We start from the raw sequence: 22478 nt of genomic DNA, 5'->3' as shown, positions 1-22478 counted from the left end.
TAGAAAAAATATAGAAAAATAAGAATTAAGCAAAAACTGGTTCTGAAGAGAAAGTTAAAAACCATCAAATAAAAGCTCAATACAAATTTTAAGGAAATTAATAAAATAAACCTTGTAAAATTTAAAATTTCCAAAGATAAAAGAACATTCTTAGAGCTTAAACAAGTAATGGATAATCCTGTTACCTACAAAGAATAAAGTCAGAAAAACTCAAAGCCTCTCATTAGCAAAAATGTGTTTCAAAAGACCTAGATATGAAATACAGAATATATATGTAGAAATATATACGTAGAAATATACTTCATTTCTAAAAGGGAAAGGTCAATATCATTAAGCTGTGAATTATTTGTAAATTATTCTGCAGACCCAAGAGAACTGCAAACAAAATCTAAACAGGGTAATTAAAAGTATGTGGTATAAATTTAAAAGTTTAGAGAAGATCAAAGTGTCACCTCCCAAAGAAACTGATACAAAGAAGATTGGGGTGAAAAGTCATGATTAGATAGCGATACTTATTATGAATCTATAGTGATTAAGGTAGAAGATTACTAAAACACTATTTGCTAATGTTGCAAAATAAAATGCACAGTATTGTCAGTATCCATTTTTATGATATATGAAAAGGTACAATATTGGATTACTGGGGAAATATTGAATTTTCCCATACTGTTTTTAAAAGGAAATAATGTCATTATCATGCATAAAAATCACCTGCAAATGAATTAATAATATGAAGACAAGATATAAGTTTTAGAATAAAAAGTATGTCTACATTCTGAAGTATTACTATTAAAAACCCAAAAACATAAGCAATAAAATACAGTTAATTTTGTAGTGAAAGGAACAATATTATTCATAGTAAACATAAAAGAAAAATAAAAGCCACATAAATTAAGAACACATATGTAATACATATAATTGAAAAAAATGATATTTAGAATTACTAAGAATCCAACATCAAAGCTTCCAAAAAGATAATCTAAAAAAAAAACATCAAGCCGCATCTTAGAGATTACATGAACTGCCCATTCGCGCATAACAATGTATGCTAAATCCAATTATTAATAAAAGAAGCACATATCAACACTTCAGTGTTTTACCACTTTATTGCCATTTATCTAGTAAATATTAAAATACAACAACACTTAATCATTATCAAGAACGTAGAGCAAGAATTTAGCATTGACCAGAATGTATATTAGTACAAGCACTACAGAAAACCTAAAACAAAATACCCATTTCTGTAACATGTCCCAGAAATACTCAGAGACAAAGGGCAATACTGCAAAAATACCCCATCACTTCTTGACTGACATCTTTTACTCTCATTGTATTCATTTTTTATCTATAACATAATTTTTTAATAATTTTGAGTCAAATGATTAATTTCAAAGTATATGCATATGACTTAATTAAACAAAAAATATTGTATTCAAATTCTTTTTTAAATATATTTTCTAGTTGTATATGGACACAATACCTTTATTTATTATTCTTTATATGGTGCTTAGGATCAAACCCAGGGCTTCACACATGCAAGGCAGGTGCTCCACTACTGAGCTACAGCCCCAGCCCCTGTATTCAAATTCTTTACTATATTCTTGAATACTGTTTACTAAGGTGAACTTATTTTGCCACATACTTATCAATAAATTTTGATTTCCACTTTTACATGAAACATGGAAACAAATTTTTATAAATATTTTGCCCCAGTTTAATGTAGATGGGCCTTTAAAAAATCACGAGTATAGATATCAGAGCATTTTACTTACTAATCCGAATGCATTTGAGAGGAGGGGACCAGCCATTCTCTGTACATGTAACTGTGTTTTGACCATTTGAAAGACTATAGCCAGGATAACAATCAACTTTAACAGACTCATGCAGTAAATGTCTTGTTTCACGTGAGTAATATCCATATTCCACATAATTGAAAATGCATTGTCCTAAGGAGCATAAAGTGATAAAAAGTGAAAACATTAATTTGAACAAAATATTGGATTAAAAATTACCTTTATAATATTTAGAAAATGCATAAGCATCCGAAAAATGTGCAATTAAGAAAAACCCAAAACTACTATACCAAATGTTTGTTAAAAAATAAAAATCAATAACATTGAATTCATCTTTAATTTTGTAGCTAAAACATGTATAAATGATACAGGTTTTCTTGTAACTTTGGTTTTCATGTGATTTTTATGAAGAGCTTCTTATAAAAGACAAAAACTAATTGGGTCTTTTTGCACACACAATTCTTCCCTTGGCCCTAATTTGTCATGCAAGACTTAACTGTAAATACTTATGTGCTTCTTTCTTTCCTCTTTGAAAGATACATGTATCATTGTAAAGACATTTACTTACTGATGCATGGTACTTCTGGCAGCCACCCTTCTTTTGTGCAATAAATGTAACCCCAGTATGATTTTGAAGGAGACACAAAATTGTTATCACATTCATAGGTATATCGTTGTCCTATAGGTACTGGAAAGTATGGTCTATATCTTTCTTCATAGTATAGACGTCCATGTTTTATCTCTGGAAAATCACAAGGTTTCACTTGTGATAAAAAAATAAGATGAATAATATTTTATTTTATTGAGCAACATATCAGAAATAAACCATTTAAGTAATGAATTATGTCTTATTATTAACATAATTACAGGTTTTCAAGAAAAGATAAGTCACAGAAATCAGATGATTATGCTCTGTGAGGTCTTTGTTAGTGAAGTCAAATGATATCTTTTCAGTCACCAGAGAAATCAACTAGAAAAATTTGTTAGTATCAAAATAGATAAGGTTATAATAAACAATAGTTTTATTCTAGTTTCAGTTGGGAAATGAGATATTTTTAATGTGCTAAAATGTTTTTCAATGAGGTATAATATGATTATATCTTATTGACTTATTCTTATATATTAAGTAATTTAACACAAATTTAAGTGCTGTTATTTATTTTGTCAGGTTTATTTTTATTTTCTTGAAAAAGTACTCTTTCATGAGATTGTTTAGAGAAAACCTAGTCCTTTTACTATACAAATACTATTAATTTTTTCCATGTAATATGATTCTATTTCAAGAAATCTTGCATGATATGTTATAAAGAATCCCCTCATCGCCTTCATGTATACACACATACAATAAATATACTACAACGTCAATTAATTTTTCCACTTTCCTTTATGTTTGATTGCAGACCATTTTCAAAATGTTTCTACTCTTAAAAATGGTAATTCGCATTATACACTTTGAATTTTTGCTCATCTTTTGTATTAGAACATCATAAATATTGGGTTCATTTTGACAATCAAATATGCAAGAAATTTTATTTCAAGCCCCATCCAACCTTTTCCTCCCTTCTTCTCCCTCATGTTCCCTCCTCTTCTCTACTAAAATTTCATTCTATTACACATGCAAAAGGGAAATTTCCTTTGGGATGTTTATATATGAATATGACATGATTTGGTTAAATTCATGCCATTTATCTTCCTCTTTCTCTTCCTTCTTCCCTCTCATTCTCCAATAGCTACTACCACTGATCTTCCCTATATCTTTATGATATCTGATCCCCACTCCCACTGCCTTCTTTCCCTAAATTTACTAAAACTTCCTCATATGAGAGAAAACTTTCAACCTTTGAGTTTCCAAGTCTGGTTTATTTCATTTAGCATGATTTTTCTTCATTTCCATACATTCATCAGCAAATGTCATTATTTCACTCTTATGGCTGAGTTAACTCTTTTGTATGTATGTACCACATTTTACTAATACATTTCTAATCCTTATTGATGGGCTTCTGGGTAGAATCCATAATTTGGGAATTATGCTGCTGTAAATACTGAAGTGGCTGAATCACAATAGGATGCTGATTTTTAGGCCTTTTGGAAAAACATTGAGAGTGGGATAGCTGGGTCATATGGCAGTTTAAATCCTAGTTTTTGTTTTGTTTTGTTTTGTTTTTGAGGAATCTCCCCATGGTTTCCAGAGTGATTGATCTAATTTGCAGTCCAATCAATAATGCAGAAGTGCACCTTTTGCTCAAAATCCTTACCAGCATTTATTATTATTCATGATATTAATAATTATTGATTCCTTTCAAGTGTACTTTCTTGGTCTACAGTCCATATCTCTTGGTGTAGTTTTGATTTGCATTTCCCTAATTGCTAGAGATGCTGAACATTTTTCCATATATTTGTTGACCATTTGTGTTTCTTTTTTGTTATTCATTTTTATTAGTTGTTATACATGACAGCAGAAAGCTTTTTGATTCATTGTACATAAACGGAGCAGAATTTTTCACTTCTCTGATTGTACATGACGTAAAGTCACACCATTCATATATGTATCTATCTTTTCTACCCCCATATCCCCTCCCCCCTTCCCTTTGCCCATTCCAAAGTTCCTCCACTCACCCCATCCACCACCCCATTATGGATTAGCATGCACTTATCAGAGAACACATTCAGCACCTGTTTTGGGGGATTGGCTTATTTCGCTTAGCATGATGGGTTTCTTCTTTTAAGAAGTTTCTGTTTAGTTCTTTTGGCCATTTATCGATTGGCCTATTTCTATTTGTTTGCTTGTTTGAGTTTGTTTGCTTTTGGATTTGAGGTTTTTTTTAGTTCTTTATATATTCTGGATATTATTCCCTTGTCAGAGGAGTAACTGACAAATATTTTCTCCCATTCCAGAGGCTCTCTCTTCAACTCTCTTCATCATTTTCTTTGCTGGACAGGATCTTTTTTTAATTTAATGGCATCCCACTTACTGATTCTTAGCTTTATTTTGTGAGCTTTAGGTGTCTCATTCAGAAAGTCAGTGCCTGCACCGATATGATGGAATGTTGATCCTATGTTTTCTTCTAATTTTGGCTCTGACCTTCTACTGATTTTGTAATTAAGATCTTGAAGTGTAACATAAGCTTATTTATTTGGTCTCTCTCTATATTTTTAATGTAGATACTCAATGACATAAATTTTACTCTTAGTACTGCTTTCATACTATCTCAGAGATTTAATATACCTTGGTTTCATTTGTTTCTAAATATTTTTTATTTCTTCCCTCAATTATTCTTTGATCCATCCTTCTTAAAAGGATATTGTTTAAACTCCACATGTTTATGTGATTTCTGCTATTTTTCTTGCTTTTGATTTCTAGTTTCATTTTAGTATGTTCTAATAGGATGCATGGGATTATATCAATTTTCTTTGTGTATTTGCTTAGACGTACATTTTGACATGGAACACGGTCTGTTTTGGAGAAGGTTCCATGAACTGCTGGGAAAAAGAATAAATTGAGTTTGAATACATACAGTTTGGATATATCATTATTTATTTTATGTTTTGATGACCTGTCTATTAGTGATAAGGATGTATTGAAATCTTCCAGTATTACTGTATTGGGATATATCTGGGATTTAATGTCAGGAAGTATTTTTTTATTATTTTTTAGTTCTTAATAGACCTTTATTTTATTTATTTATATGAGGTGTTGAGAATCGAATCCAGTACCTCACACATGCCAGGCAAGTGCACTACTGCTGAGCCACAGACACAGCCCCTTAAGAAGTATTTTTTAATGTAATATGTTGACATTTGGGGCATATATATTAACTATTATTATTTCTTCTTGTTAGGTTGTTTCCTTTACTAGGATATAATGGCTCTCTTTTTCTCTTCGGATTAATTCTTGCTTGAAATCTGCTTTGTCAGATATGAAGAATGGCTACTCCAGCTTGTTTTCAGAGTTCATTTGCATGAAGAAAATTCTTTTCAATCCTTCTGCCTTCAGTCTGCAAGTGCCTTTACCTATGAAATGAATCTCTTGCAAACAGAATTTGGTTGGATCTTATTTTTGGATCCATTCTGCTAGTCTATGTCTTTAAATGAGTGAGTTAAGGCTATTTATTTTCAGTGTTATTATGGATATATTATTTGGATTTTGGATTATATATTTTGAATTCTTGCTCAACCTAAATGTCTTTTTTTTTTAAACAAAGGTGAGAAAATGATTTCTTCTAAGTACACTTTATTGGTCTACAGTCCATATCTCTTATCATTGACAAATACTTCCTCAACTTTATGAAGCTTCCAGTGGTATAATTAAAGTGCTTTTTAGCATTAAGTCTTGTTCCTTTTAGGTAACATTCACTTTTTCCCCTATAATTTTTTTTTAAGATTTTGATATTTTATATTAACCCGTGGGTTTTAGAAATTACATCATGATCTGTCCAAACCTGTATTATTCAACAAGAACTGTGCCTTGGACATGCTTAAGTCTTTTGAGTTGCAAGAAGTGAGATTTTAAGATTAATCAATTAAATTTCCCATTTGTCGATAAGAGATTTGAAACCTGGTGGTTGCAGAACAAATGTGTTTATTCACCTCCTTATCCTGTCTCATGGAACATCAATAAAATAAATTAGTTCACTCTGATGTCTTTTCAAAATGCACAAAAAGCAGAGAATTGACAGGTATAATTATTATGATAGGCCAGAGGCACTTGTCTATATTCTTCACACTCATGTGTGCACATCTAAACCTCATTAAAAGGGTGTACCTTGAAGCAAATATAATATTCCACTAAGGACTGATCAGCAGAGATGGGTGGTTCTCACAACAGCCTCATTCTACTACTTAGAAAATCCGCCTGCTTATACTTTCACTAAATGTAGCTCATAGTCTCATTACCAGCTATAGTTGTTCCATCCTAGTGTTGAGTCAAACTGATCTTAAAATTGAATAAATATTCACTAATTTTCATAACTGTTGCTAATCCATCTGTCCTAGGGATGCTTATTTATTTGACTCAAGCCCAGGATTTTAGAGTTACCATTGAAGAAGTTTATCCTATTTGATTCAATTTGACATGTAGGATTTTCTTTGAATGATATGTCCTAGTGTAGATTCACTAACATCATCCTTTGTGTCATTCAAGTTGTGAATTTATACTACATTTTCCCTGAGCCATTGAATACTTTGATGTCACCAATGAGTAATGGAGTTGTCCTGAGAAGAAAGTCCTCTTGCTTGATTATCAGATAAGATTATTTAATGAAATTGCAAAGAGATAAACCATCTAACTGGTCAATTTCATTGTTTTATCCATAAGAACCTGTGAAAGGCAGGTTCAGATATATTTGAACAAATCCATATTGTCAAAGTCAACTATAAAATCACTAAACATTGACCTTATAGTTCTTATGCACTTTGAAATTTGTTTCACAGTTATAAAAGCTTTCTCTGTTAGTGACTGAAATTTTGCCTAGAACTAACATTGAACTCATTGACCAATCATTCGTATCATCACATTTTTGTTTAAGTGTGATACACCTTTAAAATGTACTGCTAGATAGAAAAAAAAGGAATATGACTATGGAGACAAACTAAAACTTGAAGAGGGCCAAGAAAGCATTCCATAAATAAAATAGTCTTGACCTGAGTGGAATTTTGCCACATGTAAGATTTGTAGGAAACTACATAAGTCCTTTAGCACTCCTCCCTCACAATAAGGGAGCTTTATTTTTCTTCTTTTGGGGGCATGTTGGACTTAGTGTCTCATTTCTGAAGAACAGATGTGGTGGTAGCAAGAGTATGTGAGTAGATCCTAAGTGGTATTCAGGCCTCCACTCACTCAGATCAGTAGCTCTGGAGAAAGTTAGCTGTCATTCAGGTAACCTAAGGAGAGGCCCATGTGGTCAGGAGCTGAGGCCTCCTGCCAAAATCTATGTGAGTGAACCGTGTGGGAAACAGATCCTGCAGAACAGTCTATTACACTGATGTACTGACTGCACCACAAGAAGAAACTGACTCAGAACTACTGACTCATTTCCGAATTCTTGACCCGCAGTCACAATGAGACAACAAATATTTGGTATTAAACAAATATGTTTGGGGGGGAATTTTTTTAATTTTATTTTTTAGTTGTAGTTGGACTCAATACCTTGATTTTATTTACTTATTTTCATGAGGTGCTGAGGATTGGACCCAGGGCCTTGCACATACTAGGCGAGCTCTCTACCACTGAGCCACAACCCTAGCCCAGTAAATTTGTTTCAATGAAACAAATAACTAACATATTATCTGTTAGAAGGTAGTATTTTTACCCAATGTTTTATTCACATACTGGAAGAATTTTATTAATTAGAGAAATACATATATATATATATATATATATATATATATATATATACACACACATACACATACACACATTTTTTTTGAATTGCAAGAAACTGTTTTTAATTTACTAAGATGTGATATTCATACTAAGAGATGTAAAGAATGCTTTTAAAGGCTCTATGTACATATTATGTACATAAACATAGAAAACTATTTGGTCTTGTCACTGTGTGTGTGTGTGTGTGTGTGTGTGTGAGTGTGTTTAGTAGAAAAATCAATTCAGAATTACAAAGTAGCTCAAGATATAAATGGAACTTACAGCTACATCTTGGAGGAGGTATCCAGCCACTACTTGTACATTTTGCAGTATTTCCCCTGGTTGCAGGATAAAAACCACTTTTACATTCATATCTGATTTCATCTCCAGTTCTGTGCTTAATCCTTTGAGGTGAGTAAACACCATTTGGAATATAAGGAGGATTACATGTTACTTCTGGGGAAAAAAAATAGGATGTGTGAATAGTGTGGAAATCAGTACTCATTAAAATTAAGTATAAGAAAGTAAGACTATAGGTAATATTTATTTGTCCCTAGAGGAGCACAAAATGACATTAAAATAAACATATCCTCACATATCACTATATATATATCCTCATATATCACTCCTGTTTAACTTACTGTGGTTTTTACCAATATATTTGTGATATCATGAAGTATGTGATAGCTTTGTCTAAAGCTTTCACATACTTCATGATACTCCTTGTCTGGCAATGACTTCATCATGATCATGTATAAATATTTCAAATATTTCTTCCACTTTCTTCTATTTCTTTGGACACTGTTGCTCTCATAAGGATTGTTTACAAAAATATACATAGACTCTTCTTTCCACACAACTGGTAGGAAATCACATCCATTCTTTGAATTAAATATGGCCATATGACTTAGATAGTTCAATGTAATGAAAATAAAACAGAAGGGAGTTTTAAAAGACATTGTGTGAATTTTCATGTTCTCATTCCCACATCTGCATTAACTGAAGAAGAACATTGGAAAGATGATGCCTTTTGTCACCTGATTCTTAGAACTAGTTTACCATATTTCACTGCATTACCATTGCCACTGTTACAGGATTCTTCCACAGAGAGACCAGGAACCGGGGCATTCAGCAGGAAGCAGAGCATATTAGTGTTGGCACTGGTCCTATTCAAAGGCTGAGGTCCCAAAGCAGATGTTGCCTTATATATCTCTTGTTAGTTCCTCTTTATTTGCTAGCTCTTTTTCTCCCATATAAGGTAATATACATTATATACATTCTAATTGGGCATTATATTTTATACTATAGATTTGCAACAATATTACAACAGAGTTGTGGAATGTGCATGGTGATTTTGTGGGTGTCATGTTACCTTTCCTTTGTTCTGAGAAAGTCCCTACCATACCACTGCATTAACATATGTTCATGAGTATTCCATGTGTTCTAATCTTGCACCAAGACAATTTAGTAATGAAAATTTTCAAGTATTACCTGCACAATTTAAAAAACAATGTTTCATATGTGAAACATTTAGTAGCATTTCACTTTTTGGCAAAAAAAAAAAAGGCATAAAGTCTGCAATGATTTTTCAGTAAAATACTGTGTGGAGACCCTTCTGAACTGTATTAGAAGTGAGCACAAACCAGAAACAAAGTGTAGTTTGTTAAGACATTGATATACTGCAATCTATTTTTTGGAAAACCTTTTTTGTAAGGGGTCTCATTTGCAACTACTTAGGTGTGGCAATATAATATAAAAGTAACCATACCCAATTTGTAAATAAATGGATGTTGTTGTGTTGCAATACAGCTTTCTTTTCAAAAGGGAAGCAAGCTTGATTTGACCTGTGAGCAAGTTTGTCTTCCTTTGATCTAGTCTCTTCTCACATATAAAGCTCTTTCTTGTTCCTTGCATCAATTCTGCTATATCCCAATAATGGATCAATTTACAATATTCTTTTTCTTATAAAGTGCTATACATTTTAAGTATAGTAGAAAAGTTATATAAATGTCTGTATTGATGCCATATTGTAATTTGGCCTAAAAACATGTGGTGGATATTCATCATTACTTATAATCCTTTATATGCTCATAATTCATCTCTTATTTCATTAAAATAATCCTTTATATGCTCATAATTTACCTCTTATTTCATTTTCCAATATAAGTTACTAATTGTTAATACACTCTCTTCAAGCCACCTAACCCAATTGCTCTTTTATCAACAAATAATAAGTCTTTGAACTTTAGTTTACATTTCTTTACTTATGTTTTACTTCATGGTATAACTAAATTTAATACCAATTTTTTTTAATCCAAAAGTTACAAGTTACAAAAAACAAAAGTTTAAGAGAATGATCAAAGTGTATCGGGTAATTTTGTTAAAACATTCGAGAATGGAAACACTTCTGAAGATTAATCTCAAACTGTAGACATGAATTCATTGATGAAACTTAATTCTTGCCTTTTTAAATCTTTCTTAAAATAAACAATTTAAAAATTTCCTATCTATTGCTATCTAAAATAATAATATTCAAGACTATCCAAATGTATGTGGTCCCTTTTTCTCACTACCAGATACATTTGAAGTAAGAATAATAATGCATGATTAGCACCATATGTTGTAAATCAATTTTTAAAAGTTTATGAGGAAAAAAGATGAAATTGGATCAAAAGTGACTTTTAATCAATTCATTTTGGCATGTTTAATTATTCCTGTAAATGACTTATTGTAGGCTGTCCTCTATTGGACAGAGAGAACCAAAGTTTTGACAACTCTGTCAAAACCCTTGGCATCTATATGCCGTGGAAGAGATGGAAAGCAATTCAATTATTTTCTCCTCAACCATTTTAAATTTTGCTTTATTACTCAATTTCTGAGCTTTGAGTTACACAATTTTAGAGAAATTAAGATTTCTGGGTCAGGAGTTCATCATATGTCAACAGGTCAATTCTTGCATTGTGCCAGGAAAACAAAGAGAAGTATTTGTAATATATTAGCTGAGGTACAGAAGGTAGAGTCCTTTTATTAACAAGAAACTCTTCTACATCTAGTCAATGTAAAGTATATTTAAATAAAATGAAACACATTTTGAAACAATGTACATGCTTATCCAATTTGGGGTAAATCTCTCTTTATTGTTATCAAAGTTTAATAAAATAACTTGTGATCAGCCAAATCCCATTTAATGTGGATTTAACATGGATTATTATTGTCTTATATTCATTAATTATTTTCTAAAATATTTTGTTAATGATGCCTAAAAATAGAGATCACTCTATTGTGAAGAAAGAAACATTTTCCATGGAACTGTTTGTAAACTGAAGCAAAATAAAATGTTTAATTATAAAATCAATTCAAAATTAACTGTACTTTTATAAAATATAACTAAAACAAGATTTAAGCATGTAATTACATACCACAGATGTAAAGTTCCGAGGGTTCCTAGGAGTTAACTCTCCTTACTTCCCAGTATGGTAAAATCTGTGAAAATCACTGGACCTATCAATGGTCCTTGTTTCCCTCACTGCAACAGTTCTCATCAAAAAGCTACCTCACTTCTTTTCAGAAATGCCTGCAAATATCTGAGGACAGGAATTACTACAATATAGCTATGTCTTCTTGCTATTCTTTTTATGGTTATGATTTCTTAAACTCTTCAATCATCTATATTCTCTCTTCTAGGTCATGATCGTTGGAAGACATCCCTTTAAAAGGAGGTAGGCAAAAAAGAACACAATCTTCAGATATACTTCTTGTGGGGAAAAGCACTCTGCCTCTCTGCATGACATCCTTCCATGAAGAAGCTGAGAGTTAGGATTTCTTTTTCAGCACCATCATCACTGTTGTTCCAAATTAAACCCATTGCTCATGAAAACCTCCACTTTCTGGATCCCTTTAATTCCATTGTCAATAGAGATTTACCTCATCTGATGTTAACATAATTTACTCTTTAGAGCCAAATTCTAGGCTTTAGAAGAGCAATTTATGTATTTGAGAATTGCAGATTATTGAAATTGGAAAGCCTATGACAGTCCTGGCTCTGCTCCTGAAATGGTTTATCACCAGGGACTAACTACTTAAGAGTGTATTTAAGCCTCTGGTCCTATTTATTTTTATCTTGAGAGAATATCATACAAAGTACTATCAAAAGGACTTTGCACACTTAATACTTACAAATTTAATACTCTGTTTTTGAGAAAAATAGATTGCTTACATAAAATGATTATATTTATTAAAATAATTGTTGGGGTTGTAGCTCATTGAATGGTAGAATCCTTTCCTAGCAGACAAAAGGTCCTGGGCCCAATCTCACTTATCACAAAAAATAAATAATAAATAAATAAATAAGTGATAAAATTCTTTTGGAATTGGATACCAAGAATTGAACTCAAGGGCACTTGATCACTGAGCCACATCTCCATCCCCCTTTTCTATTTTATTTAGAGACAGGGTCTCACTGAGTTGCTTAGCACCTTACTGTTGCTGAGGCTGGCTTTGAACTGGTGATATGCTGCCTCAGCCTCCTGAGCTCTGGGATTACAGATGTGCACCACCATGTCCAGTCTGATAAAATTCTTAACAAAAGAGACAGAAAATAAAAATAACCTTACCTTCACATGAGGGAGTTGGACTCCATCCTGAACTAGTGCATATAGCACTGCCTTTTTCACTGTATTCAAAACCTTGATTACATTTATATTGAAATCTTTCATTCTCCTTATAAATTTTCTTCGGAGATATAGAATATCCATTTCTAATTTCTGGCGATGTGCAGGAAATTGCTAAATACAAGGGATTAAATTCTAAAATGTTATTACGATCTAAAAGACTATAACCAAGTTGTGTTTACATAAAAATAGAAATTTTGTTTCCATTAGGTAAATCAGCCAACCAAACAAAAGTTCTCTTTTGGCTTGACTGTCTGATTTATCTGTTATTCTTAACATCAGTTGTTATCATCTGTAGCTCTTCATTTTTGCCAGAAGCTAAAATTCTGAGTAAAATTCTGTTTCAACTTTAGTTTAAGGGTAAATTAGTCCTTTGGCAGTAATTGATAGTAATATTCACCAAATGTACATGTGATATTGAATATAGATTTACTGTGATTAGTATTTTCTCCAAGTGACCTGTAAAAATAAAACATTTTCTCGTTATTGATTAGAGTACTTATTCAACAGAATCTTTTTCAAGGAAATTTATTCAACTCATTTTTCATTACATCTTTGAAAAGTAACTGAGTTCTGCTTTTGTGTCTTCACCGTCTATACAGGTTTTCTGTCAAAAACAAAATCACAATAAAACAAACACACAAATAATAACAACAGAAAACTGCCCATCATCTTTGACACCACTTCTCTCAAACATTTTTCCCTGAGATAGTGACAATGATAACTGTTTTCCCAAATCCTCTTCTTCCATCTTCCTAATCTGTTTTTCTTGGGTTTAACTACAAAAACTTCCAAATGGTCACTTAATTCCTCCGCTTGAAATCCTTCACCAGTTCCAAAATCAGTCTACATTAAAGCTAAGTTCTTAAGAATGGTGCATTCGCTTCTCAGTACCTTGTACTGGCTTATCTTCAGTTCATCACTGATTTATCACCTGACTGCATCCTATGCAAGGCCCCTGTGGACAGTGAACAAGGAACAATAGGACTTCACACTTATTGAAGCCTCACTGCCTTTCTATGTTCCTCTTCTGACCTTCCTGGGACTGGCATGCTTTTGCCTTCTTCATGGTCACCTAAAAACAGCCCTCTCTTCCTGTAAGACTTTCCTTAAGCATCTGCAATTCCAGGAAGGTTCTGCTAGTCATGACATCTAGCGTTGATCATAGAAATCCCATATATGAACCTCTAAAGTATTTAACTTACCATTATTATCACAGAGAACTATTTCTGTTAGAATACTTAAGAATTTATTTATTTATTTACTTACTTACTGTAAGGTAGACTAGATAAAAAATGTGAATAAATCAGAGATTTTAGATAACAAATAAATATGGCAGAAACTTCTTCCCCAAAAAATAGGTTAAATGAAGTATGGTACTATTAAACTAATTGGCCATAATGTTTAACTTAAAAGCCAAAATCATTGATGAATCAAGATATACAAATCAGCTATATTGTGACAAAATAAATAGAAGAAATCATGTAAAATTGACTTAGAAATTTTTCTAAAAGAAAATCATTTATTTGGTGGATTCAACTATGTTCAGCAGTTTATACTTAACTTTCAGTACAAATATGAAAGAAGATCATTTCTTAGAAATAAGTTATCAAAGATGAGTTATTCAAACATATAATGCTATCATGATGCATCAGTGGAAACAAATAATAAATGTTTGGCATCCAGAATTAAGAATAGACTTTTCTGGAGATCATCCCAGAAAGGGTGAGCATTCTCTTTCAACCTGTAAGAGCCAACTACAGCCAGGAGTGGTGTTACACGCTGTAATCCCAGCAGCATAGGCTGAGGCAGAATTTCCAGTTCAAAGCCAGCTTCAGGAACAGCAAGACACTAAGCAACTCAATGAGACCCTGTCTCTAAATAAATACAAAAAAGGGTGAGTGATATGGCTCAATGATTGAGTGCCCCTGAGTTCAATCCCTGGTACCCACCACCCTGAAAAAAGAGCCAACAACAATATGTTTATAGTTAGCGCATGAATTTGATGTCAGACGATAACCTAGGCTTAAATCTAGACTCCCTATGCTACGGTAATCTAGGCTGCATGATTTGATTTTTGTTGTGGTTTACATGTGAAGTAACACCCAAAAGCTCATGTGTGAGACAATGCAAGAAGATTTAGAGGTGAAATGATTGGGTTATGAGAACCTTAACCCTATCAGTGCATTAATCCTCTGATAGAAATTGACTGAGTGGTAACTGAAAGTAGGTAGGGTGTGGCTGGAAGAGGTAGGTCACTGAGGGTGTACCTTTGGGGTATGCATTTTGTATGTTGTGAGGAGAGTATCTCTCTCTCCCTCCCTCTCTCTCTCTCTCTCTCTCTCTCTCTCTCTCTTTCTCATTCCTGATCATCATGTCCTGAGCTACTTTCCATCACTTCATTATTTCCCCATCATGTCCCTTGAGCCCCAGGGAATGGAGCTGGCTATCCATGGACTGAGACCTCTGAACCTGAGAGACCTCAAACTTTTCCTCCTCAAATTGTTCTTGTTAGTTTTTTTGATCAAGCAACCAAGAAGCTGACTAAAACAATTTTGCACCCAAATTTCTTCAATTATAGAGATGATACTAGTACATAAATCATAAAACTGTTTTGTAGGTAGAAAATAAAATAACTTATATAGAAAACTAAGATCAACTACAGGGATATTGTACATGCTTAATAAACATTCGATTTTTAAGAATTATTTATATTCATTATTATGTACAATGTTTTCAAATATATATTTTCATAAGAAAAACTAAGAACAATCAAGCAAGCAGTTAAATACATCTTACCCATACATCTTGGTTTTTCATTACTCCAATGACCATCTTCTGAACAATATATTTCTTTCTGTCCTTCAAGTTTGAAGCCTGAATTACACTCAAACTGCACTGCTTGTCCAAAATAATATTCCTCATCTGGTTCTGTCGCACTACTGATAATTCTCCCGTTCTCTGGTTCTGTCACTGGCAAACACTTAACAACTGAAAAAAACAAAAAATAATTTTTTTCTAGTAGAATTTGAAAACTTCATAATGAAACTGTGTGTGTGCATGTGTGTCTGTTTGTGTGTGTGTGTGTGTGTAAAATCATCAGAAAGATAAAATAGAGAAAATTACTTAGATATTTTTAGAAGCATTTGATACACCTGTTTGCAAAAGATAAAAACTAGGTAACATTAAAATTACTGTTTATCTCTGATTCTTTTCTGTGGAAGTGAACAAACAACTACTACATTGAATGGTAGTTTGCATTTTTATGGTAACAAGTAGCTCAAATTATTAAGAAATATAAGTTTAGAATGACTAAATTCAAAATTTCCATTTATGCCCTGAAATAATATAAACCAGCATTCTAAAAGATAAAAAGTAAACATAATATTTATTTCAATAGAAAAAATGTTCTTGAATTTCCTTCCTTTTCTACCTCAGTGTTCAAAATAACTTGAGTACTTATTGTGATTTTACTTAATATTTTCAAATTTCCAAGGTTATGGAAGTCAAACATTTTTACTGAAGAAGGACCCTAGATTCTTCTTATAGTGAAAATTCTACAGTGCTTCTCTCTCATCCCAAAGATACTGATTCATAGGCCTTTTTTCCGTAACCCAAACCTCAGTTTTAACAAGGATTCTAAGGGATTTTGATTTATTTATTTATTCTCTCTCTTTCTTATTTATCTATTTATTTATTTTTGAGGTAGTGGAAATAAAACCCAGGTCCTCATGCATGCTTAATAAACACACTACCACTGAGCTATAATCTCAACTCCGATATTTGATATATCGAAACACAAAATATGTAGTAATAAATTGACTTGTCAGGCGTGTTTGGTACACATCTATAATCCCAGTGACTTGGGAGGCTGAGGCAGGAGGATCACAAATTCAAAGCCAACCTCAGAAACTTAGTGAGGCCCTAAGCAATTTTGCAAGACCCTGTCTCTTAATAAAATCCAAAAAAGACTGGAAACGTGGCTCAGTGATTGAGCACTCCTGAGTTCATTCCCTGGTACCAAAAATAAATTTACACATAAAAAATAAAACTGAATGACTAGATACATTGCTGCACTGGACAAGCAAGAATGCAGAAAGAACAACTTTCAGATTTTTCAAAAATTTCTTAAAACCACCTACCTGTAGGATAACAAACTAGATATCCACATTGGATATCCAGTTAAGTGGTTGGTATTCAGCAAGGGAAGTAACTGCACTGTATTATAAACCAAAAAAATAATTTAAATAAAAAATATTTAATTATAAACTTAAGGACGTTTTGATGTCAAACATTTTGAAAAAGCTTAAATAGTTTAGCTATCTTGACAGATTGTAAATGAATTTTATATTACCTTCACATATCGGAATATCATTTGTCCATCCTTCTGCATCACATTGACGGAAATTATTCTCACCTAACATTCTATACCTAAAAACAAAACAAAACAAAAAAACAGACTGGCAAGAGATTATGTATTTGCATGCAGTTTTTAGCTTAATCCTATTCTGAATGTCTCTCAAAAACTCCTTTTTATGGAAAATTAGCAACTAATACATTTCCTTCCTGCTTTTTCTCTTCCTTTGTTTTACCTTCCCTACTATCCTTTCTCCCTTCCTACCATCATTTGATCTTTGCTTCCTTCCTTCCTGTCTTAAATATTTTTCTCTCCCCCTCTCTGTTTTTCTTTGAAAGAACTGCAGACTCACTAAACAATTTTCATGGGCCATTGTTTTCTTCATTTGTAAATAAGGATTGTTCTGCTCATTATACAAGTAAAATAAATGTTCTTCCTCAAAAAAAGGAAAATGTTTTTATTTGTTACTAATTCTGTAAGGAAAGAAAACATTTTCATAAACCAAGTTTTAGTCACAGAGCCAAGCATTTATTCTATGTATCATGTAAAGGAAACAAAATAATTGACTACTAAGATAATCCTGTAACTTCTCTACTAGCTAGAATGCACCCTCTTAACAGAGAAAGCAGACCAGAGATCCATTTGTTTCCCAAAGATGTTTCAGATATTCTGCAACATTCTGCAAAAGCCTCCCATGGCCCAAATATTTGGAGGGAGGAGGGGAGGAAAAAGAGCAAAGTTGCCTATTTGACAGTGATTGGCAAAAAACAGTAGCTCACAATACTCAAACCCAGACAAGCAGAATAATAATAAAAAAAATTTTTTTTAAGTTTTTCAAAACTGCCTTCCTGTAGAATTATAAAACTAGATATCTGCATTGAATATCCAATTAAATGGTTAGTATTCACCAAGGGAAATAACTACAGACAAAAGATCAAAAAGGGTTAGTTGACTGACAGAAACCAAGGGGTTAAAAAAAATCTACTTCACTGGGCTGGGGCTGTAGCTCAGTGGCAAAGTGCTTGCCTTGCACATCTCTGAGGCACTGGGTTCAATCCTTAGCACCACATAAAAATAAACAAATAAAATAAAGGCATGCTGTCCACTTACAAATACAAAAAAAAAAATTAAAAATCTATTTCACCATCTACAACTGGGTCAAAAGCTTTACATCTCCTTGAAAATAAATTTAAGAATTAAATTTATTTTAAATAAAAAAAAATTAAAATAACATAAATTACTTCTGTTTGCTGGATGATCTGAACACTTAATTTCACTGATAAATATCAGTGATTTCACTGACAAAATTCTGTTGGATACTAAGAGAAGAGCAGGAACTCTCACAGTGAGGCTATAGCAGAGTTACCCCTAGTTGACAGAGTGAGGTAAAGAGAGCCAGAATCAGAGGCAAGTCTGTAGTTAATTTCTTCAACAAGTTGTAAATATGAATTGTTACAATTGAGGAAATCAAGTAAAAGAAATTTATGGATTTTGATTCCTTTCCAAGTCATTGTTGGAACCTAAAAGGAAGACTTTTCCAGAAATAAAGTGATATTTCAGAGGTAAAGCAAATCGAAAAGTTCAGGCCCAGATTGGCTTAATCTACTTGGTTACATATGAAGACAACAGTAGTAATGATTGAGAGTTGGACTGAAAATGTATTTCAAAAACTTCCTCTGAAGAGACAAAACTATTAAGAACTGATACTTATTGGGCATTTGAAATATCCCAGGATCCCTTTTTTTTTTTTTTTTTTTTTTTTTTTTAAAGAGAGAGTGAGAGAGATAGAGGTAGAGAGAGAGAGAATTTTTTAATATTTATTTATTTTTTTTTAGTATTTGGCAGACACAACATCTTTGTTTGTATGTGGTGCTGAGGATCGAACCCGGGCCGCACGCATGCCAGGCGAGCGCGCTACCACTTGAGCCACATCCCCAGCCCCCCCAGGATCCCTTTTAAGAGCTTCAAGTATGAGTCTTATTTCTTTCTCTCACTAATCCCATGATGCACATGATATGTGTTCACTTTAAAAAGAGAGCAAAATACAAGTGAAGACCTATTTATACACACAGATACTGAGAGTTTAAGGTTTGAAATGTGGATTTAGTGTGAAGTCTGACCTTTAAACTATTACATTTTCTTGCTCCAAATCGAGAAATGTATAAGGGGAGAATAATGATTTGATTTATAATCTCTTGATACTTCCTGTTCAATATAAGATTACAGTGATCTGATCATGGCTTTCTAATGTACAAAATTTTCTGCAAAATAAGTTTTGTCCTAGAGAGGAAAAATAGATAAGAACAAATACTAAGGAGGTACTGTGATGAGAGCAGTCAGGAAACCTAATTGGTTGGTTAGAAGGCATAAAATCAATGATTCTGAAAGAGTAGTATTTTTGATATGAATGATAAGAATTTTTTAAACATGGAAATTTAAATAATAGCATTTATAAGTAAAACTTACAACCAAAGACTTGCTTCTTCTTAAATTTTATAAATTTATAATTTTATTGTATGTCCAATTATCCCCAACATAAATGACCCAAAATACCCTGCAAATAGTACAATGTAGAAAAGATGCCTTGGGTGAACACTTACTTACATGCAAACTGTTTTTCCATATACTTATAATAATACTATCCAGAGTAATTACAGCTTGAATTTCTTAATGTTAAGAAGACAGTATGATATACACATATAATAATTTATATTGTACCATAATTTTCAAGTTATTTGTGTATATAAATTAGTACAGTTCCTCTTCAGTATTTGAGTTATAAACCTTTTTAATATTGACTACGTACCCCTCATCACATTTATAAACAACTTTTGCACCATATACAAATTCATTTCCTCCTTCAAGATGAAAAGAACCAAATGGAGTATCCCCAGGATGTCCACAGGGCTTCTCTAAAAAAAAAAATATATATATATATATATATATATATATATATATATATATATATATATGTATGTATTAGTATGTTATACAGGGAACACATTTTATATAGGAGTTGGTGGACAAAGATATTTGGTATTTAATGAGAGGACAACATTGAATTTAAAGAAATTGAAAATAGCAAAGCTATTATTTTATAATTGAATGCATTTTTGAATTTTGTCAGATTACTGACCTCTTTTTAAAAATAATCATGTGTTGTTTTGTATTAAAATGATAAGAATGATATAATTAAACCAGTATTGTTAACATATCAAGTATTAAGCATTTTTTACAACTAAAAGATTTCATAAGTTTCACAAAAAAAGTGAAGTAGTCAGGGCTGGGGTTATGGCTCAGTGGTAGAATGCTTGCCTAGCATGCACGAGGCACTAGGTTCAATCCTCAGCACCACATAAATGTAAAATAAAGATATTGTGTCCACCTAAAACTTAAGAATAAATATTTTTTTTAAAAAGTGAAGTACTTACTCCGACATATCCTGGCTGGATTAAGAGCCACCCATTCTCCATTTCTGCATTCCTTTATGATGGTGCCAAGGGTTCTGTAGCCAGGGCGGCATCTGTAGGAAGCCTGAGTACCCTCTGAATAAGGCTGGTCAGTCCAGGAACCAGACAGAATTTCTGTATCTTCTCTTGCAGGAGGTCCTTGGCAATCTGTAAATAATAAAAGCAAACATATGGTATGTTTGGGTTAGCTTTGCTTTTAAAAATATCTATATGGTTACTGATCCATCCATTATAGGAATGTGTGTCATGGGTTGATTGTGATGTGTCCCCAAAAGCTCACTTATAAGACAATGCAAGAAGGTTTACAAGAGAAATGAATGGGTTATGAGAGCTTTAACCCAATCAGTGAATTTATCTGTTGATGGGGGGATGGAGATTAACTGAGTGGTAGATAAAGGTGAGTAGGGTGTGGCTGGAGGAGATGGGTCATTAGAGTGTATATATTTTGTACCTGGCCAGTGGAGTCTCTCTCTCTCTGCCTTCTGATCATCATATGAGCAGCTTCCCTCTGTCACACTCTTCCCCCTGATGTTTCATCTCACCTCGAGCCCTGAGGAATGGAGCTGCCTATCTATTAACTGAGACTTCTGAAACTGTGAACTCTCAGATAAACTTTTCCTCCTAGACAATTGTTCTGGTCAGATCTTTTAATCATAGCAACAGAAAGCTGACTAGAACAGTGTGCATGTAAAACAGTGTGTGTGTGTGTGTGTGTGTGTGTGTGTGTGTGTGTGTGTTTAAAAGTAAATTGTGGGATTGAGAGGATTAAATGAATTAAATCCAAGTGAGAAAGCCCTATTTCATGCAAACATATGGTCTTTGGCTGTTTCTTACCTGGTTGTGACTGCCAGCTCTGGATATGGATTAATGATCAGAACTTGAATAAATAGAGGACTGGTAATGAAGAAAGGAAGAACCAGACGAACTTTGAGAGATAAAATTTTCTGAAACTTGTGTAGAATCAGAGTTCCTTGCAGAATCTTTGGACTGAAATTTCCCATATTCTCAGACAAAGAGTCCCACCAGCAAAAATGGCCTGCTTTAAGTACACAGTATTTTTATTGAACATATTTGCTATATTTGAAAATCACTCAGGATCAGATTTTAGAACAGGAGACAAAGCATCAAAGAAGCAGGTAAATTTATCAGTCTTTTGGGATAGAGGAACAAGATTCTAACCATGTTCTCAATTGAAAACATATGAGTGTGCATGCACACACACACACACACACAGTCCTCTCATTGCATCTTTTCATACCAGAAGTGGACTGACTCAAACTAAAGTGCAACCCAGGCCCAAATGAGTTTAATTAGATCAAAAGAAAGCAAACACTCTCTTTGTTGGGAGTAATTATGTAAACTTAAGTCATAACATTCCATCTCATGCAAAATGTGTGGACTCAAATGAAAATTAAAGCACACATGAAAGGACAAAAAGTATGTCCAGGAAGAGAAAATAAAGTTAGTAAATAGCAGACACTTAGCGCCTGAAGCTACAATGCTATCAATACCTTTAGAACAACTCTTTTAAGTATGTTAAAGAAACTATATAAAGAAGATGTAAAGGAGTAAAAATAAAAAGATAACCAAAACAAAATGACTCTAAAAATCATGTATTATTCTGTAAGTATAGAATAAATATGTGAAATAATGTCTCATGAGTCATATGGACACAGAGGGAAATATGTTAAACTTGAAGAAAGTCTCATGTAGAATCGCCACAAGTGAAATACAGAAAGACTAAAGTGCATAAACAAGAACAAATCAAACACAGTAAAAAAATGTGTCGTGCAGAATCTAGTGACACAACATATGAACAACTGGAGT

The 22478-nt window shown here is 32.7% G+C and overlaps 1 protein-coding gene across 1 annotated transcript in view; it reads right to left on the bottom strand.

Moving 5' to 3' along the window:
- Positions 1-22478, bottom strand: part of Cfh (complement factor H) — a gene marked incomplete at its 3' end in the record, with an annotated part of 75245 nt that overhangs the window by 36227 nt on the left and 16540 nt on the right. The window contains 8 exon segments of the mRNA XM_046458546.2: positions 1773-1946; positions 2362-2556; positions 8437-8610; positions 12768-12938; positions 15624-15815; positions 17179-17255; positions 19988-20093; positions 20613-20798. Of these exon segments, the coding sequence (XP_046314502.1) occupies positions 1773-1946; positions 2362-2556; positions 8437-8610; positions 12768-12938; positions 15624-15815; positions 17179-17255; positions 19988-20093; positions 20613-20798 (1275 nt within the window).

This window comes from Marmota monax, unplaced genomic scaffold (assembly GCF_021218885.2).
Source record: "Marmota monax isolate L192 unplaced genomic scaffold, Marmota_monax_Labrador192_F-V1.1 WCK01_AAM20220418_F8-fsc00326, whole genome shotgun sequence".
Taxonomy (NCBI): domain Eukaryota; kingdom Metazoa; phylum Chordata; class Mammalia; order Rodentia; family Sciuridae; genus Marmota; species Marmota monax.
Note: the sequence above shows the minus strand (reverse complement) of the source record. Positions and strands in the feature narration are given on the sequence as shown.